General features: G+C 41.0%; 2 protein-coding genes across 2 annotated transcripts; both read left to right on the top strand.

Annotated features, from left to right (window-relative positions):
• Positions 1-12,625: 12,625 nt before the first annotated feature.
• On the top strand, positions 12,626-13,824 carry LOC131597322 (uncharacterized). The gene is made up of 2 exons (XM_058870026.1): positions 12,626-12,739; positions 12,955-13,824. The coding sequence occupies exons 1-2, from the start codon at positions 12,626-12,628 to the stop codon at positions 13,822-13,824; spliced, it is 984 nt and encodes a 327-aa protein (XP_058726009.1).
• Positions 13,825-16,108: 2,284 nt separating this feature from the next.
• Positions 16,109-17,577, top strand: LOC131597321 (uncharacterized). The gene is made up of 3 exons (XM_058870025.1): positions 16,109-16,520; positions 16,580-17,335; positions 17,432-17,577. The coding sequence occupies exons 1-3, from the start codon at positions 16,109-16,111 to the stop codon at positions 17,575-17,577; spliced, it is 1,314 nt and encodes a 437-aa protein (XP_058726008.1).
• The last annotated feature ends 8,013 nt before the right edge of the window (positions 17,578-25,590 follow it).

Genomic DNA, 25,590 nt, shown 5'->3' with positions numbered 1-25,590 from the left:
TCAAGCTTACAATACTCAACTCTTACCTACAGGTTTCGAGTGAGGACAAATCACTTCTCTAACCTACAGGTTTCGAGAAGGACAAATCAGTGACCTTCCCACAAACCGGGAGGTTCACCTACACGGCTAACCCTAATGGTTACATCTTTCTAAGTGCTGGTTAGCTTACTAAACTAGGTTACAAAGTTTCCTATTTATAACCTGATCCCAATTGGACTTGGGATTACAAATCGCAGCACTCTAGCTGTTACAAATATGCAGAAAATATTCTGCTACAAATTAGGTCTTTTAATCCTGAGTTTCCTAAATTAGAAACTGCTGAATCCAATCTTTTGACTTGATTCTTCTGAATCTTCAATCTTCTGATCTGATTCTTCAATTATTCTTTTGACCTGTAAATGTGCGCCACATAGGATTACTTAATATTCACATAGAATATTCTGTATCTGTTAAGTACAAACTAAATCCTCCTTCTAGTTCTGCAGGCGCGATGTCATGAGTTGATGTCATGACATTCCTTCTAACATCTTGCCTGTACTTGTTTTGTTCTTTATAAACTTGCAAGATTCACATTTTGACCATTTGCTGCTATGATATGTTTTAGCCAAACATTAGACAATAATACAGGACAGACAGAGCATCAACAATCTCCCCCTTTGGCTTATTTTGGCTAAAACTATTCTTGTAACAGTCAGCAGCAACTTTAGACAACAAGGACTTGGTCATGTTTGCTTTCACTAGAAAAATCAGCATCTGTATCTCTCCCCCTTTTTAGCCATAATATGACAAATACCGACAATATCTCATATATTGTAATTGGATATATCGATTAATCCTGGGAGATACTTGTTGTCTGTGTCAAGAAATCCACTCCTAGCTCGAGTTCTCAAGAGAACCAAGACTGGATTCTTGTCGTTACTTCTTGTAACTCGGAACACAAATCACAATTTGTGTTCATAACTCAGATCACAAATCACAAAAATGATCCCTATACTGAAGGTTGTATATATTGGAACATCTTTGTTGTTATTGCAGAAAAACCCATGGTAGAGACCATCAACATCCCCAGCCCGTGTTTCTCTTTTTCTGAGATGGTTTTGGTACAGCAGCCCATCCCAATACCAAACCCAGACTCGACTCACAAGAACACACCCGAACGACATTTTGAGAGAGTTTGATTTCTGCAATTCATGGAGATGCTATTATATAGCAGACTGAAGATCGTAGGAATTAACGAAATGTCTTGTTCAATGGTCAAACGGTTGATTAGGAAACAGTTCCAAATGCTTTTACTTTTTCCAAAGCAGTTTTTGACTGTTTTTCTGATAGGAGTTATCTTGAATTACCAGTGCATGCATATTCATTGAATGAAATTTACACCAACCTCTGATGTGTAGATAAACTTCAAATCAGATTTCCTTGTTTGACTGTGAAGATTCAATGTCTTTAAACATGTCATGACATTATGTCAGACATTGTCACTTTTTTTTCTTCAGGCACATAGCCCAAGATTCCGTAAAATATTAAGACAAAGCATCATTTGGACCAATTAACAGACTCCCTACTTACTCACTAGTCGTAGACATAGACTTCTGTTGTTTTTGTACACCTTGAGACTGTTAGCACACAGCTACCTCATTAGTGTAGAGAAGGAATAATGATTACTAGTTGCACATGGTTGACTTGAACCATTCAAATAAATGACAAAGGTATCACATTTTCTTCATGATGTAAAGGTATTTTTAACCAAGAGATTTCTCTTGACAAAAGAAGTTACCCCCTATCCGAGATAGTTTGAGCTCCCACAGACGGAATAAGCTTGAAATGATGAATGGAAAATATAAGACACATCTTCATATCTTCAAGAGCCGCACCCTCTGTTCAACAATCCTGCTGAACACACTCATTATAGCAATTTTGTTCCTCATAATAAATACTTACACCAGAAGTAGAATGTCATAACATTGTGTCTGACATTTGTACTACCAGTATTTTCCACAAGTTTCATTCCCCTTTTCTTTTCAGCAGACCCTTGTCTAAGAACTTATCTCCTTCAAAAATGATCAACAGATGACCCCTTGATACTAAAATCATACACATAGAGGTTGCCATAATCTCAACAAGCAGAACTGCCACTCCTAGAATTTTGTTGAGCATAACCTTACCATGTTTGAAAATAGATCATGGTCTGCTTAAGATAATTTGAAATCCTTCTTGATAAGGTGTTTTGCAATCTCACACATTGATTAACATACTCCTTGAACAGAAGAGATTCTTCTTTATCCTTAGTTGTGTTGATCCGATCATAGAACTTTTGTCTTCATAGTCATCTTCACTAAGTGAAGTCTTCATCATGAAAGTAATTGTGTATGGCCAAAACACATTACTTACATCCAGATCAGAACCTGCCCATTCTAATCCACATTATGTCCAAACTGCCACTCTTAGACTATAATGTTGCTTTTTCAAACTTCTATATATTCCCAGTCCTTCTACTAGGGAATATGAACTTTGTGACGTTGATACCTAAGACACTAGTTCATCTGAACTCAAACAAACTCTTGACAATCCATAGAGATAACACATCTCTATAGAGGACTTGGAACACAGGAAACGAATTGTGTTCACGACTCGAAACATGACTCTTTATTCTTTACCAAACAGATGTAAAGAATGACCTCAGACTTAACAATGCCTGAACACTACCCTTAAACCCTATGATTGACTCAATTAGACAATCATAACCTAGACTCTAGACACTTCTCATATTCGAAAGAAGAACATGAGGGACTCAAACAAGACTCAAACAAAATGAAAAGACTCTATAATCTTGAGCAATTTAAACAACATACCTGGACTTCACCCAAAGTCTTTATCAAGAAATGTTATTTGAGAATAAACTGCACCAGGTGGACTTGTGCATAGGTTGGATCATGCACTTATATCAGAACAAGTGATATACACCATCAATCCATGTCATCAGATGATAATGCAAAGAATATTCTTTGCTGATCTTTGAGAATACACATGACTTGAGTTATGTTATGAGGATTTTGTGTGACTTTGTTCTTCTTTCTTCAAGATTAGTCTTTGAAAGACTTTTCAAATGAAAAGAAGTAGAAAAACATTGTCTTTGCTGATTTTCATACTCTTTTACTCCCCCTGAGATATACAAATTTAAGACATCTTTGATGTTCATCCTTGAAGTTCCCTTCATTTGGAATTTGCCACAGATTCCAAGCTTTGGAAACCTTAGTTTGCTTGCTACACAAGATCCAGATTGCCACATTCTGTAACTTGGAATAGAAGAAACTGTGATTGTATAACTATAAATTGATCTTCAATAACATGTCTGAGTTGTTTTATACATACTTTGTAAATATCCAGCTCCCATCAAGATATTTAACAGAATCAGTATCCCACATCAGAGACTCTTGCCTTCTTCTTTGATGTGCGAATATAATTGAGAACTCATGGTTGTAAGAACTTTTTCTCAGCATCCAGGTTCTAAACCTAATAAGTACTAAGTCTCCCGTCAAAGTACTTACCAGCTTTCCAGTTAGAATTTGCTACTCACACTAGGTCATTCTGACTGATTACCTCTTCATGTTTATACTTTCTGTTCTTGGCAAATACATAAAATAATTGAAGATCTTGAGATGTTATAACATCAGATGTGACATCATCCTTCATGGTTCTTGGTTAACATCTTTAATGTCAAATTGACAATGCTCAGGTTAGTACCAGAATAATCCAATAGTCAGCAATATCCAGACACATCAAGGGATAAAATAGCCAGCATCTCAATAAACTTTTCTTCAGACTTTAACTCTGACTTTGAGATGAAGGATGCCATGATCTGTGCCTATAGAGGATATTCCCTCAGCTAGGTTTCTAGAATAGACTTAGTCATAACATAACACTAACTTAGTCAGATCCAACTGAATTCCTTGATTTAAAATCATACTACCCTTTCTGGATAACAACTAGGGAAGTACACATTCTTAACCATATTTCACTGTGATTGAGACACAATATTCAGCTCCAACAACTGCTCTATGGTTATGAATACTTATCTGGTTTCGTTGATCAGAGGAAACTTACAAATATAGGCTCTTCAAATGTACAACATAAAGGATTAGAAAGGAATACCTTTATGAGTTTTTCTTAGTGGTACTAAGCACATGTTAATCATTTCCTAATTAACTTAGCAGATGTCTCCTCTTCCAGACCAGGAGTAGGTTCCAAACCAATGTTCTCACACTACACTAGTTTAGCACCAGATCATCTGTTCTTCAGCTGGTAGCTGCATACCAGTTCTTAATATCCCAACATCAGATAGGACATCTGTTCCTCCTTCTAGGAACACTCAACCTTGAAGATTTCAAGGTACACACTTGCAGATAATTATGAGTATCATTGATCAGGTGATATTCATCATCTCTAATAAACCATGCCATTATGAGTGGACTTGAGAGATTACTCAAGTATCTTTGACACTTTAATTATAGCTGTCAATACCTGCCATACATTCTGTTGAACCTTCATAACCCTAGGGTTTTTCAGAGACTATGCAGCGGAAAAATAGTCATATATCAACAGAATTCACACAATGCTTACTTTAAGTGTTAGTAGTAAGCATGACAACTACAGATTGATTGTTAATCAACCTTGCACAATGCTTGCTTCTGCACCAAGCAACTGATTAAACCAAAATCCTGACTTGATGAACTCACATACAACAGAGGTTACCTTATCATTATCTTCACTCCCGCATGAAGGTTTTGATGAGCTTCTTCTCTGTTCATAGACACTAGTTGAATTTGTATTTAAATTCAAGTTCTTCACTCCCGCATGAAGTCCTTGGACTTAGCACTCTTTATTCCAGCATCACAGCTCTTAGGTCAGGTTGGTCTAATCATATAGGTCCATCCTCCACTTCAAGGGACCATACAATATGAACATCATTTGTTCAAACACTCTTCTGCTTTTACCACAACCAGAATTTATCCCTTACGAATCTCATCCAGAAACAGACAGGATGCCTGCTCTGATACCAATTGAAAATTCTAGTATGACAGACTCGGATGTTAATCCTGATGTCAAGACATCTGATCTGTTATTAATGTAGCACCAGCAGAATACAAGGATCCCTCATTATTTGAGTACTCTTAGGAAAGAGTCAATGAGACCTGGGATCACATATGTTCAGCATACATAACCAGATTATAATTTTTACATGGTTCTGTACAGGATCAGGTAACACTTCTGAACCTGATGCTATAGACAAAGTCATAACATTCATAACTGAACAAACAATGCGGAAGATAAATAACACAGTTAATTGTTAACCCAGTTCGGTTCTAACAAACCTACTCTGGGGGCTACCAAGACAGGAAGAAGATTCCACTATCAGTAGTACTATTTCATATAAATAACCTCTGGTTTACAGATAAACAACCTCTAGTTTACCTAGTCACTACCCAATGCAATCTCTATCTCAGAAATCCATCCAAGATAAGAAAACCTCTGCTCACTCCCTGGTGATACCTAACTGTTACAACCTTGCAACAACTATTTACACAATTAACAATGAACACATACTTGATCTGCTTCACAGCTTCAATCAAGCTTACAATACTAAACTCTTACCTACAGGTTTCGAGTGAGGACAAATCACTTCTCTAACCTACAGGTTTCGAGAAGGACAAATCAGTAACCTTCCCACAAACCGGGAGGTTCACCTACACGGCTAACCCTAATGGTTACATCTTTCTAAGTGCTGGTTAGCTTACTAAACTAGGTTACAATGTTTCCTATTTCTAAGCACTCTGGCTGTTACAAATATGCAGAAAATATTCTGCTACAAATTAGGTCTTTTAATCCTGAGTTTCCTAAATTAGAAACTGCGGAATCCAATCTTCCGATCTGATTCTTCTGAATCTTCAATCTTCTGATCTGATTCTTCAATTATTCTTTTGACCTGTAAATGTGCACCACATAGGATTACATAATATTCACATAGAATATTCTGTATTTGTTAAGTACAAATATAATCCTCCTTCCAGTTCTGCAGGCGCGATGTCATGACATTCCTTCTAACATCTTGCTTGTACCTGTTTTGTTCTTTATAAACTTGCAAGATTCACATTTTGACCATTTGCTGCTATTATATGTTTTAGCCAAACATTAGACAATAATACAGGACAGACAGAGCATCAACATGTTGCGTTGTCGTTGCAGTAGCAGCTTCGACAGTAATGGCTTTATCATTCCCAGGCGTGGTTTCTTGTTCACCCATTTCTTCATCTTGAATGAAGTATTGATCAACGGTGTCGATAGATGGGTCATCATCCTCAGTATAATCCGTGTGGAACTTGGTTCGTGTAGGAGGATTGCTGGGAGTTTGTTCAAAATCTTTTTCTCCCTCTAGATGGGCCTCGTCAGTTGACTTCAAGTTTTTTCTACCATCTTCTCCAGGAGAGGAAGTATCTTGATCATTTTGAGCCTCAATTGGCTCAGGCTGTTGGACTCTAGTCGAAGATCCTTTGTTTTGGACAATGTTGGTTGGAGGCGGAAGGCCCACTCTGGTTGTCAGTCGAAACCTGAGGAGCAGCAATTTGTTCCTGAAATTAAGAATGTTAAGATAGAGAAGATGTTTTCTCTAAGAGGGAAAGTAGTAACAAAGCTTTATCTGTTGAGTCTGAGGGTTAGAAGCATTACTCCCAATATGCTCTAGAGCTACGTCCCCAAAAGCTTGAGGTTGAAGTTCTAGGGGAAAAGGGGGGGATAATCTTGAGTTGGATGCCTGGGATATTGGTGTTTTGATAAGAGGCAACAGTTGCCTTATTCTTCTTCTTTTCTTTTCTAAAGGTCTAGGGGAGGCCTCGTCCTCATCTTCGATAACTGTGACGTTGCTAGAGGAGACTTTTCTTTTACTTGGCGTTAATGGAGGTTTACCATCACCCTGAAAAGAAGACAGGTAAGTATTTAAAAAGAAAAGGGAGAGAGACAAAGAGATCATATAATCGACTACCTTCGAACCCCTTGTTGTTTTCGAGGAAACTTCTTTAGTCGGAATTCCTTGACTTGAAGAGGAAGTGGGTTTAGAAGTAGTGCTTGAAGCGGTTTTCACCAAGAGTTTATCCTTCTTCACTACTTTTCTTTCAACAGCTGAAAAGAATGTGGGTTAGTCGAAACATAATATGTTAAAAATCAGTAAAGGTTGTAAGGTTGTAAAACCAAGAAATCCAAACATTCCACACCTTGACCTATCAGAGAGGTTATTCTCACTGCATCTATGTCTAAATGGAGAAAGCCTTTGAAACTCTCTAAGGTATGTTTGGTCGCAACCACTCTTTTAGCAGGTTTTTTACTATCATTTTTCAAATCATTAAAGATAATCCCATACACGAACCAATATGGGTGTTGCACCCCAAAATTTGCCCTCTTTTATTTGAGCTATAAGTTATAAAAGACGTTTATTTTGTCGTTCAAAAAGGGAAGAAAAATAATAAAGAGTTTTCATGGTTTTAAGGAGATACGGTATGAAATGTGGTGTATATAGTGAAAATACGAGAAAATTCATAAGTCTTATTCGTAAGGTATTATGAGCTTGATTCCCACGTGGCCGAGACTGTTTTGACGTTCTCTACAACTTTCGTGATTGGCTCAGAAACCAATTCCATGAGGAAGGTTGTCGAATTTGCAAATTACTGGAGCGTTCGTAGTGAAAAATGGTGCTGAATGTAGGTTTTCGGGCCTTAGAAAATTCATATGTAATGATCCGTCCAGCGGATTCGTTCGAAATTTTAATTGGAGCTCCATGCCATTATTATCAAGATTTCATATGTTCGGGATGTCGACCAATTATGCACTGAAAATTCCCAGCATTTTGAAGAACGTCGTATTTTTTTGGTGAAAAGTGTATTTTCGGGTATGTCGCGACAAGTTTGAAAATTCATAACTTCTTCGATTTTTATCGTATGAGGTCCATTCCGGCGGCATTCTCTTAGAAACTTCGTTATCTTCGATTATTCGTCACACATTCTTGTTCAGATTTCGAGCCAAGGATGGAGTTTTATCGAGTTCTTTGAGCGGTACGCACAAAATTCTGCACAGTCGCGCCAGATGAATAAGCGTTTCTCGTCATTCAAACGCGCATAATTTCCTCATCGCTTATCAGATTGAGACGATTCTCGCGGCTACGATCCAAAAATTTAGTCATCTTCGAGTTGACATTGGTCCTGCTTTCCAATTTTCCCCCGATTCGCACTTCCTCGAAAACGAGCCAAAAAGAGATAATTAAGGGCGTTTTGGACATTTCACCACTCACACTATATAAACATTTTCCCTCTATTTTCTCTCATAACTTCACTTCACCCAAAATAGTCAAAAATACTTTCTCTCAATTTTCTCTCAATTCTCTCAAATCAAAACCACAAATTCTATAAAACATTCATCAATCTTCATGAACATTCATTGATCTTCATCAAATTCAAGAACAACATGGATTGAAGATCAAGATCTCGAGTTTGAATTCTCATCCTCTCCTACACATCTCGCGCGCCTCTCTCTCCTCTCCCTTAGGATTCGCGTTTCGACTTCGCTTCGTGTTCGCGTTCGTGTCGTGTTCGTGTTCGCACTTCGGTTTAGATCTTCGTTCTATAAGCTTTCGGATCTTGAATTAAGTGCTTAATTATTGATCATTTTGTGAATTCAAATCGAGATTCATGTTTTGTTCTTGATTAATGTTGATTGATCGGTGAATTTGCATATTGTTAATCGAATTGGCGGTGATCTAATGATTATTGTATATAATTGATGATTGTTGATGATGAATTGTGACATTCTAGCCTTGGATCTATGAATTGTTGGTGATTTTGTGTGCTTAATTGTTAAAATCCATGTATGTGACTTGTGGTGCACTCGAGGTGTTTGTACAAATGCATGTGGTAAACTTTTGCTTGATAATTACCTTGCTTGATGCTTAGGTCGTGACTTGAATATGTTTGGTAGCTTGATCACTTGTGCATGTGTTGATTCTTATTTCCTTTGTTGCATTGATGTAATCATTGGTGATGATATTTCACCGTGGAATTGGATGACGCGTCGCACTTGGCATAATTGTTGGTATTCGGTTTATTTGACTTGCGGATTTGTAGCTCTCATTCTACAAGATGTTACATGGTGCTTAATTTTGAAATCGATGCATGCTTGGCTTTATTGATTTGGTGCTCAATTCTTGTTCGCTTGTCGCTTATAATGTGCTTCGCGTCGATGTTTGCTTTGAATGTTCCCATGTGCTTACTATTGCTAAATGCTTTGAATTTGTGACTTGTTTTCACATATGTTTCATTGTGCATTGCATACATTTTGATGGCTCTTCATGGCATGTTTGAATTGGCATTGGTTTAGATTGAGTGGGAGTGGTTCCCAAGCTTTTAAAAATGATAAAAATTGGTTTTCATACAGGGGAACCCGGTTCCCATAGTGGAGGAACCGGTTCCCCCTCAACCTAAGTCAATTTGAGAGTTGGCAGCGTGTTTTGGAACCCGGTTCCCAGTTTGGGGAAACCGGTTCCTGGTTGTTTGGTTTGCGTTTGGGGCCTGGCAGAGGGGTCTAGAACTCGGTTCCTAGCTTGGGGGAACCGGTTCTTGCTTTTTCCCTTTGGTTCATGATTTGGGCAGAATGCCTTGGAACCCGGTTCCCAGTCTGGGGGAACCGATTCCTGTGTGTGCTTTGTGCTTGGAACACGGGTTCCCATATAGGGGAACCGGTTCCCTTGCTTGTTTTGTCTCTTTTCTTTCCTAACTTCAATCTTTCATAACTTTTTACTCGTAGCTCCGTTTTGCATGTTCTTTATATCGTTGGAAAGCTTATAAGATGTACTATCTAGTTAGATGCTTGGTTTTCATTAATTTGTAGATCATTTATGATTGATTTCTCCTTGATGTTTTGTCATTCATTCCATGTGTACATTACTTGTCCATTTCTTTTTTGGTTTATAGTAATAACGCAATTCCAATTGTGATGTTTATTATCTCTAACTTGTGTGCTAGTGTGAAAGGCATTTGGATAGTTACCGATCGACGCTCATTACTTGAGTGTTCCGCTTTATTTGCGGGTTACAATCGCATTCACTCGTGTTGTGTTCTCACCTTGGAGACACGTTTCTTTTGCTTTATATCTGTATGCTTGGATTACTTGTTCCTCTTGCAGGTGTAGTGTGATTATGCTCGACGCATACGTTGACCCTTGTTTGCTTACGTGGCTAATCGGTGTGATGACTATTTGCTATTGCCTTTGCTAGCTCGCTCGCGGGATCCCTAGTTTTCTTTCTCTCTTCGCTGCAGTTTACGGATCATAATCCGTTCGGTATTGATCCCGTTTCATTTTATCTTTCTCGCACTCTATTGCTTGGTGCATCATCCTTTAACATGAGAAGTAGGACTTAGGCATTCATCTGGCCAAGCCCTCGAAAGAGGCTCTGTTTTTGTTGGTGTGTTTATATTTGTGCTTTGCGGCAGAGAGTCACGGTGTAATAAGACCTTTAAAGGCACTCTGTTAAGCCCTCATGGAAGGCATGCGGAAAGGGTTAGCAATCAACCCCCGCCTAGTCTCATCGAGTTCATTCGATAAGCGCACGCTACGCGTTGCTTGCTTCTGAACCAGCACAAGATTTTGTTATCGAGTATGTCAGGTAAAGGGTTCATGTAATCGGACCCCCGCATTTCCTATAGCTCACGTTGATCGACGTTGACGCTCGGTGTACGCACGCACCGTTTTCCTTTCAGATCCGTGACAGCTTGGTTGCTGAGAGGGACTCGCTCCTCTTGTCCATGGCCCGATCATTTTCGTGAGGTCTAATGCTTGGTAGACTCGGGTGATCCGCTCCCCTTGGCTATGGCGGAACCGCTTTTCTACTACTCGGCCTGCGCCAGTGGTTTTGTTTGCTTTACGAGCGGAGCTTGTTTGTGTGATATTCTTGTTTGCTTTTCGCTTTTATCTGTAGGTTGCTAGCTTAGTTTAGACTTGTATCCTTTGTATGATAACATAGGTAGCAAGCTTTCACCCTTAGCTTAGGTTTTCCTCATGCATTCTTTAAAACACAAACCACACTCTTTGATTTTCTTTTCTTAAGAGCTTGTTATTTCCGCTCCATTCCCAAGCGTAAGACTCCAAAGGTCGAGCAGCGGAGTGCGAATGTAACTCGTTCACCTAAAAAACACAAAACAAACAGAAGTTAGTTAGCCGAGCTACGGAACCTCTGATTCCTCAAAAAGGATATGTAGGCAGCAGGGTAGGCCCCGTGCGAGTATAACTCTTTATTTTCCCCTACATTTTGCATGCATTTTAGTTCAGATTAGGCATAGATTTGTTACACACCCATAGATTTAGACACAAGCGTGGATAACATCGAGTACGACAAAACCCTAAACCCCCAAGGGTTGGCCTAGCGGTGGAGGCTTGGGTCTTGAGAGTGTGCTCCTCTCAAGGTCCTGAGTTCGAATCCGCTAGGTGCTATCAATCCTTGTATTGGGCCAGTCCATACGGAACTTTGTTTTGGCTTTAAACGGGGCCCCCGCTAGTGGACGGTGGGATTGGTCCCTCTTGGATTAGTCGGTCGCAAGGCCGGATACCAAGATTTCCAAAAAAAAAACTTCGAGTACGATGGGCGCGTGGGGTGATAATACCTTCCCCTCGCGTAACCGACTCCCTTACCTTTTTTCTCTGGTCGTGAGACCGTTGTTTTATTTTGTGGTTTGCTGGCATTCCCTTCCTTTTCAGGATAAATATGTTAGTGGCGACTCTGTTAATTTTTGCGGGTAGCGACAGCTGGCGACTCTGCTGGGGACGTCTCGACCTATTGCGGGTCCGGACCTAGCGAGTCGATCCTAGCGCTTGTGTGTTTATCTTTGGGTGTTTTATTGCTATGCATATTTTCCTGTTTGCATTGCATTCTATCTGCGCTTTTACTTTTCTGCATCGTATTCTGGACTGTCTGGATTTCTATCTGTGGGTGGGTGTTTCAAGAGGTAAAAGACCCAATACACAGGTCATGAGTCATACCTTAGGAACTAGGATTAGAGTGGCCGTGACGGACAGAAGGCGTATGCCTGTTTGATCTGATCACGTATCCACGGGCAGAGCTTGGTGGAATGAGGCAATATCGTATGATAACGCCTACATTCGATCCTCTGTTGGCTTTTCGATCTACCCTGGCCTAGATTTACCTGTGAGTGGGGCGGGAATCAATCATTGCTTAACAGGTACATTGACGGTGACTTCGGTTCTTGTTCAAGGGTTATCGTTGTTCTTGTTCGAGGGTTACCATAGTTCTTGTTCGAGTGGGTTTGTTTCTTTGATGGTGACTATGGTTCTGATTCTATTGATTATAGCCTGTGATCTACGGGGTGTTCCGAATTGGTGCCGAACCTTTGAACCTGGGTCATGCAACTTTGAGGAAATCCAGACATGTCCGGTGGGAGACATCCAAAGTCCCACCACCTTGCATCATTGTATATTTACTTTTCCAAAAAAATGATGCAAAAAATAATAATAATAACAAGCATTTGCATGTCATGTCTTTCAGGGCCATTCAAGAGTTCATTCAAGCTAAAAGATGGACATCTCCGCCAATACCGTCAAAGAACGCACAAGACACACCAGTACTTACAAGAGTCCGGTTATTGATGTTTCTGGGTTGATAAGTTTGAGTTCTCATCTGAAAGGGGAGGTTCTACGTGATTTTAATCGTGATTATGGCAATTTGCTTTCTATCTTCAACACATCTTTTGATCTGATGGCCTTGATCACTCTGTTTCAGTTATACGACCCACAGTTGAGGTGTTTCACATTCCAAGACTATCAACTAGTTCCAACACTTGAGGAATCTCTTACATCCTCAACATTCGAATTACTGATGATGTGCCTTTTGTTCGAGTTCCCAAGGTTGTGAGGCTTGAAAAGATAGCTGAAGCTCTTCATATGGGTATAAAGGAGGTGGAAAGAAATTGGAAATCATCTGGTGCTATTCTTGATTTCTATCTTTGTTTTCTGATTAGTAAGGTTGAGGAGGCGGCTAAGAAAGAGCGTTGGATTGATTTTGGTCGGTTTCTTGCTATTATGATTTACGGCATTGTATTGTTTCCATCAGTGGAGAACTTTGTGAGTTTGTCGGCTATTTGTGTCTTCATGAACAAAAACCTCGTGCCAACATTGCTTGCGGACACCTATTTTATAGTCCACTCTAGAAATTTGAAGGGAGGATATGTTGTTGGTTCTTGTCTTCCGTTGTTGTATCAATGGTTCATGTTGCATTTGCCAATGAAAGGACCATTTGTGCTCAGGAAAGGTTCTTTCCAGTGGTTGGACATGCTTGTTAACCTCACTTCTTATGACATTAGGTGGAACTATTGTGTGGGGGAGGTTTGGAACATCAGTAGTAGTTGCGGTCAATATTCCAATGTTCCTCTCATGGGAACCAGAGGTTGTATTAGTTACAATCCCACGCTCGCCTACCGCCAATTGGGATATGCAATGGAAGGGTCTCGGAAAGATGTAGAAGCATTTGAATCAGTGTACTTTGACGATGGTAAAGATCCTGTGGAGCTAGAGAAGATAACGTTTGCTTGGACTAGAGTTCACAAGAGAGATCAAACTACTCTAAGCAAGAAGGTTCCTATTGCTATGGGTCCTTATATGGATTGGGTCAAGGCGCGAGCCAAAGATTTGTTGTTGCAATTTGCGAGGTCGGATCCCTTGTATGAACAACCTCCGGTCATCTTGTCTGGTACAGTTGCTGCCGAGCTCTACACTTAAGCCAAGGCGGACAACATCAAACTTCAAGCGAAGGATAGAGAGGTTGATTTGGAGAATTATTTCCGAGATCAAGAAAAGGTAGAGTTATCTCGTAAGCTCAAGCAAGCGCAAGGTGAAGGCTCAAGCATGGCACGTGCTCAAAGGCGCTCTCATGACTTAATGGAGGAAAGCTTGTACCAAAAGCAACAAGAATGTTTGAAGTTGCAAAGGTCCAAAAGTAATAGCAAGAGAAAGGTTCGGGATTTAGAAAAACAGTTAGCGGAAGAAAAGGCCAAGTCAGCTCGACTTGAGGAAGAGCTTGCAAGACTCCGAGCCCAACAGAGATGACTATGTTGTAGCTGTTCGGCTTGATCCGATTGAGTATATCTGAGTTGTTGTTATTTTGATTTATCGGCCACCTCCAGGATTGTTGGAAGGGGTTGTATTTTGCTATATTAAACCTCATGTGGATGTTGGTGAAGCATTTGCTTTGTTGCTAGGTTACACACCATTAATTTGTATGAACTCTTTGATTTGCTCATGTTGAATGAAATACAATTCAGGGTTTCTCCGGATATCTTGTTGCACTATTCTTATTATCTGATGGTATTCTGTATCTTGTTGATGTGTCCTATCTGAAAGTGAGATGAACTCTTGGATACCTGAAAACTGACACACATTTCATGCATGTCATACCATATATCATACATTTTCATGCATTTGCAGGTTTGTAGATCATCTCTCTTATATCTTGCTCTTTTATTATCAGAAGGCTTTCGACAACGACAATTCATTCATATCTGACTCGAAGCAACCAACGAAGACAGATGAAGCAGATACAAGAGAAGATGGCTGAGATGCGGGCTCAGTTAACAGAGCAGATGAATGCACAGATGACGCAGTTTATGGAGGCGTTGGCTAACGTTACCAGGGGTCAGAGGAATTGCGAGTTCTCGTCGAGAATTCCAGGAGGATTGAAAATGAAGGATTACAACACAGTTTGTACGATGACGTGTCGGGCCGGATTGATGATCATCATGATGAGAATGAGTTCAGGCGTCCTGCTTATGTGCCTTATAATCCTTTCAACCAGAATCAGGGATTCCCTCCACCACCTCTGTCTCGTCTTTTGAGAGGAAATCAGAATCTTGGTAATCAGGACCTCGAATTTGATGATGTGGATCAGCTTTCTAGGCATGGTGCGGAGGGTGCACACGGTGAGGTTGAGAAGTTTCGTCTGATTGAGGAGTGTATGAGGGCTGTTGAAGGAAAATGAGTGCTGGGCATGGATATTAATGACTTGGGGTTGGTTCCTGGTGTGAGGATTCCACCGAAATTCAAAGTGCCATCCTTTGACAAGTACAACGGAGCGACTTGCCCTATGACTCGTGTTAAGGCGTATTATCGGAAAATGTCAGTATACTCTGAAGATGAGGGATTTTTAATGCACTTCTTCCAAAATAGCTTGGCTGGAGCTTCTTTGGAGTGGTATGTACAACTTGAGCGAACTCATATCCATTCATGGAGATATCTTGTCAAGGATTTCATTAAGCACTATTAGTACAATATTGACATGGCACCCAACAGGACTCAGCTGCAGAGTTTGGTTCAGGGATCCAAAGAATCTTTCAAGGAGTACGCTCAGAAGTGGCGTGAACTAGCTTCGAGAGTTCAACCGCCAACGACTGAGTGTGAGATGATTGATATGTTCACGAGTACTCTGTCAGGACATTACTATCTGGCTTGTAGTACGTCTGCAAATTTTGCCGAAATGGTTAGGTGTGGTGAACGTGTGGAGATGGGTTTGAAAATGGGAAAAATTCAGATAGGCATGTCTTCGGGTGCTGCTAGTGGCAAGAGATAGTTAGAGGGTTATGCCAGAAAGAAGGAAGGAAATGCTGATGCTGTGTATGGAAAGGGAAGCCAAGGAAGAAGTAATTCTCAGGTGAATGGTGTTACTATTCTTATGCCTCAACAACAGCAGCAGCAAGGGCAACGTCCTCAATATCAGAACAATCGATTCCCTCCGAGGACCAGGACTAACAGACACTTTGATCTGATTCCTATGACAAATGCTCAGTTGTTGCAGCATTTGCTCAGTATCGAGAAAATCACTTTGAGGGACGCTCCAAATGCTCCGGACAGACAATCTCCAAGCTATAATGCGAATGCCCGTTCTGCATTCCACTCTGGTGGTGTTGGGCATGATACTGAGAAATGCATTGCTCTGAAAAATAAGGTTTAGGATTTGTTGGATCAGAAGGTTATTCAATTCACTCCGGCGCCCAACATTGTCAATAATCCGATGCCAACTCACGGAGGCTCGGGTGTGAATGCTATTGAGATTGAAGCAATGAATGTGGTACCTGATGTGAGTCGGTTGACATTTCCATTCCTATCTGTGAAGCAACATCTGATTAACAATGGTATAATACCGGATTGTGGCATTGATTGTATGAATTGTAAGAGCCAATACGAGGGTTGCGATGAACTAAAGGTCATGGTTCAGAGATTGATGGATGAAGGTCCTCTCCAGTTCTATAGAAAGAGGGGAAACGTGAGGGTTGCAAGTGATGAGGTAGTGGTAATTGACATTCCATATGAACCCGTGGCTCCTATCAGTATTCAGGTTCCTGTTCAGATACCTATCGTCATTCCCTATGCAGAGCAACCAGCGGCATTGATGATTATTGTTCCTGGGCCGATTCCATATGAGAGTGAGAAGGCCTTTCCTTGGCATTATGGCTCAGACTTGTATTACTATGGTACCAAAAAGGAAGAGGGCCGTCTAAAGAGAAATTTGTTGAGGCCGCAGTTGCAAATGCCGATAATTTTGTCGGTACTGGTAGAATCACTCGCAGTGGAAGGGTGTTCTCTCCCCAGCCCGTACAAAACAATGCAGATGCTTTGGCTAGGTCCAAAGGCAAACAAGAGGTGACTGATGACCAGGACTCTCCAATTCAGAATGGGGCATCCAATAATGCCGTATCTTCCAAGGATTTGGAGGAATTATTGAGAATCATCAAGAAGTCTGATTACGAAGTGGTTGAGCAGCTGGGTCAGACCCAATCAAAGATTTCCATCTTGCAATTGTTGATGTGTTCGGAGGGTCATAGAGACGCTCTCTTGAGAATTCTGAATGGTGCCTACGTGCCGCATGAGATATTTGTGAATCAGTTAGAGGCGATGGCCAATAATATTTTAGCTGGAAATGGTTTGGGGTTTACTGATTGTGATCTTCCTCTTGAGGGGAGAAACCACAACAAGGCGTTTCACATTTCGATGGAGTGTAAGGGGACGACTTTGTCCCGTGTTTTGGTTGATACAGGTTCTCCCTTGAATGTGCTTCCCAAATCGGCCCTTATGAGAATTGACTATGCTGGTGTTGAGTTGAGTCACAGTGAGTTGGTGGTACGTGCTTTCGATGGTTCAAGGAGGTTTGTGTTCAGAGAAGTAGATCTGCCAATCCAAGTTGGTCCTTGGGTCTTCACCACGACCTTTTACGTGATGGATATTCAACCTGCTTATTGTTGTCTGTTGGGAAGACCCTGGATTCACAAGGCTGGCGCTGTGACATCCACTCTCCACTAGAAGTTGAAGTATCCAGTTGATGGTAAACTGGTGACAGTTTGTGGTGAGGAGGATTACATCGTGAGTCACTTTTCTTCTTTCCGATATGTGGAGATCAAAGGTGAAATACATGAGACGCCGTTCCAAGTGTTCGAGGCTGTAAATGCTGTGAGAACTCCTCTTTATGAGATAACGAAGCCATAAACGGTTATGTCTTCCCTAAAAGACGCACAGGTTATTGTTGAGACTGGAAAGGTGGAAGGATGGGGCAAGTAATTGATGTGTGCCCCAAATTCGACAAGAATGGTCTTGGTTTCAGACATGGAAAGCAGAATGCATCGCTTAAGCCTGATATCCTCAGTCCGATCAAGGTTGTGAGTGATGGGGTGATTCAGAACGGTCAGGTTAATGCCATTGTCATTGGCGAGGAGGTGGATAGAGACTTTGAATTTGATGGTTGGATTCATCCAAGTATTCCAAGAGAGATGCTTTGCAACTAGACAATCGAAGATGTCATCCAAGTCACACCGGCTCAGGAGTAAATTTTTTGTTTTTACTTTTCTTATCATGCAATAATTCCTACGCTCTGCCCAAGGCGTAGTGAATCATTTTCAAAGTTAATCATGAAATAAAAGGATGTTTTTGCATTCAAATGTTTTGCTCTTTGTCTTTCTTTTTTAACTTTTTCCTTCAAATGGCAATGTTTTGGCACACACTTGCACATAGCTTAATAAAAATAAAACTAAAATAAAGAATCAATCATGCAGATGTTCCACCACCCCAGATTCCATTGGTAACGGTTTTGCTATCGCTCATTATGATTTGGATAATCCGATCTACCAAGCCGAGGAGGAAGCTTATGAAGATTGCGATCTCCCCGACGAGTTGGCAAGATTGTTGAAACAGGAAGAGAAAGCGATACAGCCGCATCAAGAGACAATTGAGATGGTGAATGTTGGCACTAAGGATCAGATCAGAGAAGTCAAGATAGGGGCTGCACTTGAGGATAGTGTGAAGCAGAGGCTTATTGCTATGTTGAAAGAGTATGCAGACATCTTCGCTTGGTCCTACGAAGATATGTCAGGTTAGGGGTGTTTGCGGTGCGGTTTGGGCGGTTTTTACTTAAAAAATCATCTGAACCGCAAGAGAAAAAAGTGTGCGGTTTGGTTTGGTTCGGTTGGCTTTTAGAAATAAAACCGAACCAAACCAAACCAAACTAATGCGGTTTGGATTGGTTCGGTTGGTTCGGTTTTTTTACAAAAATTTATTGAGCCATACATATACATATAGATGACAACATAATTTTGTACTTAGTCATTTCTGCGTTATCAATTAACAACGAAATTCATCATATTTGGATAACAACTCTCGATTTAATATACAAAAATAAGATTAGATAAAAGTGGAATAAAAAACATAAAATAGTAGCATAAAACAATATCAAAAACATTATAATAAAATAGAAAAAAATGAAAGATTAAAGAAGATGAAAAAGAAAGAGCAGAAGAGAGAAGAGATTATATAAGAAGAGGAACATTAAAAACGTAATTGGGAGACAACAGTATAATAAAAATAATAAGATAAAAAAAGAAAGAACTTAAGAGATGAAAGTCTAGAAAAGAAGAGGTGATATGTACCTCGAAAAGAAGATGAGAAGAAGGCGTAATATCTCTAGGAGAGATTTGAGAAGACTTAAACTGAAACCTTAAGTGTGGGGAAGAGAAAATCATTTTTAATCATAAAGGTAAGGCATAATATGTTTGAGTTTGGGTTGGATATAGGTAAAGTGAAGTTTGGGGGTTGTAACATAATGTGGTTTGGTTTGGTTGGGTTCGGTTTGTAAAATTCAAACCGCAAACCGAACCAAACCGCGCGGTTTGTTAAAAAATGGTCCAAACACATCCGAACCAAATGCGGTTTTTTGCAGTTTCGGTTTGGTTCGGTTTTGCGGTTTTCTATTGGGCCAGTTTGGTTTTGAACACCCCTATGCCAGGTCTTGATACAGATATTGTGGTGCACCGTCTACCTCTCAAGGAAGATAGTCCTCCTGTCAAGCAGAAGTTGTGAAGGACCCGCCCAGATATGTCTGAGAAGATTAAGAAAGAGGTTGAGAAACAGTTTGATGCTGGCTTTTTGCAAGTTGTGAACTACCCGACATGGGTTGCTAATATTGTTCCTGTACCTAAGAAGGACGGAAAGGTCAGGATGTGTGTTGATTACGGAGATCTGAATCGGGAGAGTCCGAAAGATGATTTTCCTCTTCCCCATATTGATGTGTTGGTGGATAATACTGCTCCTTTCAAGGTGTTTTCCTTCATGGATGGCTTCTCTAGTTACAATCAGATCAAGATGGCACTAGAAGACATGCAGAAAACAACGTTTATCACACAGTGGGGAACTTTCTGCTATAAAGTCATGCCTTTTGGGTTGAAAAATGAAGGGGCAACGTATCAGCGCACCATGGTGACTCTTTTTCACGACATGATTCACAAGGAGATTGAAGTATATGTCGACGACATGATTGCAAAGTCTCACATTGAAGAAGAGCACTTGGTTCACTTGCAGAAGTTATTTGAAATACTTCGGGAATTCAGACTGAGGTTGAATCCAAACAAGTGCACTTTTGGAGTGCGATCTGGAAAGTTATTGGTTTTTGTTGTTAGTGGGAAAGGTATCGAGGTTGATCCTGCAAAAATAAAATCTATACAAGAGACGCCTGAGCCGAGAACAGAAAAGGAGGTTCGTGGTTTCTTAGGGAGGTTGAACTACATTGCTAGATTCATCTCTCATCTTATAGCCACTTGTGAACCAATATTCAAATTGCTAAGAAAAGATCAGACGGCCAGGTGGAATAACGATTGTCAAAAAGCATTCAAAAAGGTGAAAGAGTATCTGCAGGAACCTCCGATACTAATGCCTCCAATTCTAAGAAGGCCTTTGATTATGTACCTCACAGTTCTTGAAAACTCAATGGGATGTGTGCTGGGTCAACATGACGAGTCTGGCCGAAAAGAGCATGCAATATACTACCTTAGCAAAAAATTTACCGACTGTGAATCCCGATACTCACTGCTCGAGAAAACTTGATGTGCTTTGGTGTGGGCTGCTCGCCGCCTGAGGTAGTATATGTTGGTTCACACCACCTTATTAATTTCCAAGATGGATCCTATCAAGTATGTCTTTGAGAATCCCGCTCTCTCTGGAAGAGTAGCCATATGGCAAATGATTTTGACTGAATATGACATCCATTATACTACCCTGAAAGCCATCAAAGGTAGTGTATTGACAGATTATCTTGCGCATCAGCCTGTTGAGGATTATGAACCAATGAAGTTTTAATTCCCCGATGAGGATGTTCTATACATCAGAGATTGTAATATTCCCGGACCAAAGGAAGGACCCGAACCAGGATCGCGATAGACGCTCGTGTTCGATGGTGCCTCTAATGCACTCGGGAACGGTGTGGGAGCTGTAGTTACTTCTCCATACGGTTTTCATATTCCGTTTACAGCCAGAATCTGTTTTTATTGTACTAATAACATGGATGAATATGAAGCCTGCATCTATGGCATTGAAGCTGCGATCGACTTGCGAATCAAGTACTTGAAAGTTTATGGGGATTCCAATCTTGTCATTAGCCAGATCAATGGAGATTAGGAAACTCGTCATTAGAATATGATTCCATACAAGGAGCATGTGATGAGACTTATTCCGTATTTTGACGAGATAACATTTGAGCATATTTCCAGAGAAGAGAACAATCTTGATGAAGCTCTCGCTACTTTGGCTTCCATGTTCAAAGTGAAATGGGCCAATGAAGCGCCTAACATCACCATCAATAGGTTGGATAAGCCAGCATTCTGATTTGAGGCTGATGTCAAATTGGATGGAAATCCATGGTATCATGATATCAAAAAGTTCCTCGAAACTCAAGAGTATCCTCTCGAAGCGTCGGTGACTGATAAGAAGTTTTTGAGAAGGTTCGCAGCTAAGTTTTACCATAACGGTGGGGTATTGTACAAGATGCATCACGACGGTGATGTTAGGCGAGTTTGGTACCCACTCAGATGCCCACTCAGATGTGTTGTGAAAGAAGAAGCTTCGAAAATCATCAAAGAAATGCACGAAGGCGAGTTTGGTACCCATTCTAGTGGGCATACGATGGCTAAGAAGATCTTGAGGGCTGGTTACTATTGGTCCACTATGGAAACCGATTGTCATAACCACGTCAGAATTTGTCACAAGTGCCAGATCTAAGCTGACAAAGTGCACGTGCCGCCTGTGCCTTTGAATGTCTTGACTTCTCCGTTGCCTTTCGCAATGTGTGGCATTGATATGATTAAAGAGATTAAGCCTACTGCTTCCAACGGACATCTCTTCATTTTGGTGGCAATCGATTACCTCACCAAGTGGGTTGAAGCCGCATCTTATGCGAATGTTACCAAGCAAGTGATTACTCGCTTTATCAAGCACAACATAATTTGTCGTTATAGGATTCCTGAGAAGATCATTGCTGATAATGGATCGAAACTCAATAACAAGATGATGAAGGAGCTTTGTGAGTCCTCCAAGATCAAGCATCACAACTTTTCTCCGTACCGTCCAAGATGAATGGCGTTGTCGAAGCGGCCAACAAGAACATTAAGAAGACTGTGCAGAAGATGGTAGTGACCTACCGAGATTGGCACGAGATGCTGCCTTTTGCTTTGCATGGCTACCTCACCTCTGTGCGTACATCAATTGGGGAAACTTCTTTCTCACTTGTTTACGGCATGGAAGCGGTATTGCCTGTTCAAGTTGAGATTCCTTCCCTGAGGGTTATGAAAGACGCCGAACTTGATGAGTCAGAATGGGTACAAAATTGAATGGATCATTTAATCATTGATGAGAAGCGCTTAGCAGCTATTGGTCATGGTCAGGTGTACCAAAAGAAGATGAGGAAAGCTTTTGACAAGCGGGTGCGGCCCCAAAGCTACAAGCCATGTGACCTGGTACTCAAAAGAATCATCCTTCCTCAGGGAGATCCTCGAGGCAAGTGGACTCCGACGTATGAAGGACCTTTCGTTGTGCATAAAGTATTCTCTGGCGGTGCCATGATGTTTGCAACGATGGATGGCGAGAACTTTCCACACCCTGTGAACGCAGATGTAGTCAAAAAATACTTTGCATAGACCTGATAAAAAAAAAGATAAAAAAAAGAGAAAAAAAAGAAAAAGAAAATAAAAAAAAGGAAGGTGAATCAGGCAAAAGAATGAAAAAGAAACAAATATACCCGCTAAGTCGAAAACCCGAAAGGGCGGCTTAGGCAAAAAAGGTACAAAAAGCGAACGACTACATCTTGCACGCCACCTTGGCAATCACTCTTCATACATGTATGAAATGCTTAGGGCTCCCGACCGAGGGATAAACAAGACTCTATGTTCTTGAGTTCGCATTATTGGTAGCTCAAATCCCTAAACCATTCACAAACCCCAATCGCCGTGTTTAGGGCTCCCGACCGAGGGATAAGCAAGATTTTGTGTTCTTGAGTTTTCGTCGCTAGCAGCTCAAATCCCTAGAGCATTCACAAGTCCCACTCGTGTCCACAAGCCCCAGGTGTTACCTCAACCGGTCATCAAGTCGGGCAGTGATCAATCCTAATAAGTACGGTCTTCCAAAGCAAGGAAATGAGAGCGTCAAGGTTATAAGAGTGATAGCGGGATCGGGACCAATGGATATCCGTTTCACATTGCCATTTCTCTTGTACTCAATATTGTGCAGTTACCTCTTACTAGGAATTGCTTCCTAAACATATTCGCCCTTCTTCGGGCATCCTTTTCATATCAATTAATAAAGTACTTTTTATCTCAAAAGTTGTTTTCTTTTACTGTTTTGTTTGCATAAAACGTCCTGAGTTTGTGTTAAACTTTGCATATGAAAACTGCATTGCTTTTACAATACATGATTAGAAATGATAAAATCTTTGAATTTACTTCGAAGTTTTATGTAACTAGGATGGCAGGCAAAGGTGTCATGCTATATCTGTTTATCTCGCAGGTACATCCTTTCGAGCACACCATGTCAGCACATTAGTGGATCCAACCCAGTGATTGATCCTCATTTCCCAGCTGAGTGCATTTAGACGAGGTTTTCTTTGTTCCAAGATTCTCATCTCCTCAGCAAAGCACATCTCAATGCAATCTCCGTGCTTCAGAAGCCCTATTCCCCGGTGGAATGTCTTCTCCCTAGTTGAATCATGATTGAATGGTATCTGATTCCCCAACAAGCTCTTAATGAGGTTCCTTGCCCGAATGCCTCATTTTCCCCAGTAGAGCGTTTCTCTCCCCAACAGATTGACTTGTTTCCCCCAGGAGAATTATCTTATTCCCCAGTGGAGTGATCTTAGCAAAAGGTTCTTATGCCAAGTTCCTTATCCCCAGCGGATTTCTTATCTCCTCAGCGGATCGTTATGCAGAAGTATTCATCTTCCCCACTGAGTCTTTCCTCAGTAGAGATTCACGTGCATCCTCAGCAGAATCTGTGTCCGCCAAGGATTTCCCCAGCGGAATGCATCCTGCACCAGCAAGTTGGTCACTCCCCGTCAGAGTTGTCTCCTTGACTTGCCCTTATCTCCGCATCCCCAGAGTGTCGAGAATTTGCTTCTCTAGTGAAGTTGCCAGGGTATTCCTCAAGCAGTCAACTGGGATGTTCACATCCCCAAGCAGGATTTATTCCCCAGCCAGAGCTCACATCCAGATTTGATCATCTCCAGCAAATGAAAGCCATGTTTATTCCCGAAGTCCCCAGATCGGTTGAAGATATATGTTCCTATCCTAATATCTAAATTAGTTGAAGGAATCGCCTCCGGATCTCCCCATATCTTCAGAAGGAGCTAGCCATCTGATGCCTCAGATTAGTCGGAGATATCTCCTACTGATTTATCTCATCAGAAGATGAATGTCTATTATTCCTGATATCGCCAGGTCAGTTGAAGACACTCCTATTTCCGATGTCCCCAGATCGCTCGAGGATATTTGTTCTTATCTTGGAATTTAGTTCAGTTGAAAGAACCGCCTCCGGATCTCTAAGATCTTCCGAAGGAGCCATCCCTCTGATGCCCCAGGTCAGTCAGAAATATCCACCCCCTTGACGATTCATTTTGTTCAGAAGAAGATATGTCTGCTCAGTCCTGATGTCCACAGATCAGTTGAAGACAATCTTGATTCTCTATGCCCCCAGATCGGTTGAGGAGGTTCATTTTCTTCCTGATGTCCCCAGATCAGTAGAAGGCACAATCCTGATGTTTCTGATCAGTTGGGGACTTCCACCGACCTGACGATTTATTTTCGTCGGAAGAAGACTTGCTTGCTCAGTCCTGATGTCCCCAGATCAGTTGAAAGCATTCTTTAAAATTCCGGATGCCCCCAGATCGGTTGAGGATATCCATTTCCTTCCTGATGCACCCAGATCAGTAGAAGGACACATTCTTGATGGTTCCGATTAGTTGAGGATGTCCACCCACCTGAAGATTTATTTTCTCCAGAAGAAGACATGTCTGCTCAGTCCTGATTTCCCCAGATCAGTTGAAGACATTCTTATTTCCGATATTCAGATCGGCCAAAGACGTTTGTTTCGCTGTGATACCCAGATTAACCGAAGATGTCGACCTTCTCTTGGTGCCCAGACCAATTGAAGTTTTTCCCTCAGCAATGGGGTTTCCTGGTCTTTCTTGTTGCAAGTTGGGTCAGTTAATTATCAAGAGCACAAATTTTCGAGTTCATTCTAGTATTCAATCTCCTTCCACCTCAACAGTTCGAAACTTTCGTTTCTCGCTCGTCAGGTTCAAGAAGTTTGAATAGGGGCAACTGTTGCACCCCAAAATTTGCCCTCTTTCATTTAAGCTATAAGTTATAAAAGACGTTTTTCGTCGTTCAAGAAGGGAAGAAAAATAATAAAGAGTTTTCATGGTTTTAAGGAGATACGGTGTGAAATGTGGTTTATATAGTGAAAATACGAGAAAATTCATAAGTCTTATTCGTAAGGTATTATGAGCTTGGTTCCCACGTGGACAAGACTATTTTGACGTTATCTACAACTTTTGTGATTGGCTCAGAAACCAATTCCATGAGGAAGGTTGTCGAATTTGCAAATTACTGGAGCGTTCGCAGTGAAAAATGGTGCTGAATGTAGGTTTTCGGGCCTTAGAAAATTCATATCTCATGATCCGTCCAGCGGATT

Source organism: Vicia villosa, linkage group LG4 (genome assembly GCF_029867415.1).
Source record: "Vicia villosa cultivar HV-30 ecotype Madison, WI linkage group LG4, Vvil1.0, whole genome shotgun sequence".
Taxonomy (NCBI): domain Eukaryota; kingdom Viridiplantae; phylum Streptophyta; class Magnoliopsida; order Fabales; family Fabaceae; genus Vicia; species Vicia villosa.
This window is presented reverse-complemented; position numbering and strand designations above follow the sequence as displayed.

Excerpts from the sequence above, each read along its gene's own strand:
- LOC131597321 (XM_058870025.1), top strand. The coding sequence starts at position 16,109 with ATGCCAACTCACGGAGGCTCGGGTGTGAATGCTATTGAGATTGAAGCA. Across the intron at positions 16,521-16,579 it reads TGGGCCGATTCCATATGAGA|GAAGAGGGCCGTCTAAAGAG; the intron begins GTGAGAAGGCCT and ends GGTACCAAAAAG. Across the intron at positions 17,336-17,431 it reads TATTCAACCTGCTTATTGTT|TTTGTGGTGAGGAGGATTAC; the intron begins GTCTGTTGGGAA and ends AACTGGTGACAG.
- LOC131597322 (XM_058870026.1), top strand. The coding sequence starts at position 12,626 with ATGGACATCTCCGCCAATACCGTCAAAGAACGCACAAGACACACCAGT. Across the intron at positions 12,740-12,954 it reads GTTCTCATCTGAAAGGGGAG|GTTGTGAGGCTTGAAAAGAT; the intron begins GTTCTACGTGAT and ends CGAGTTCCCAAG.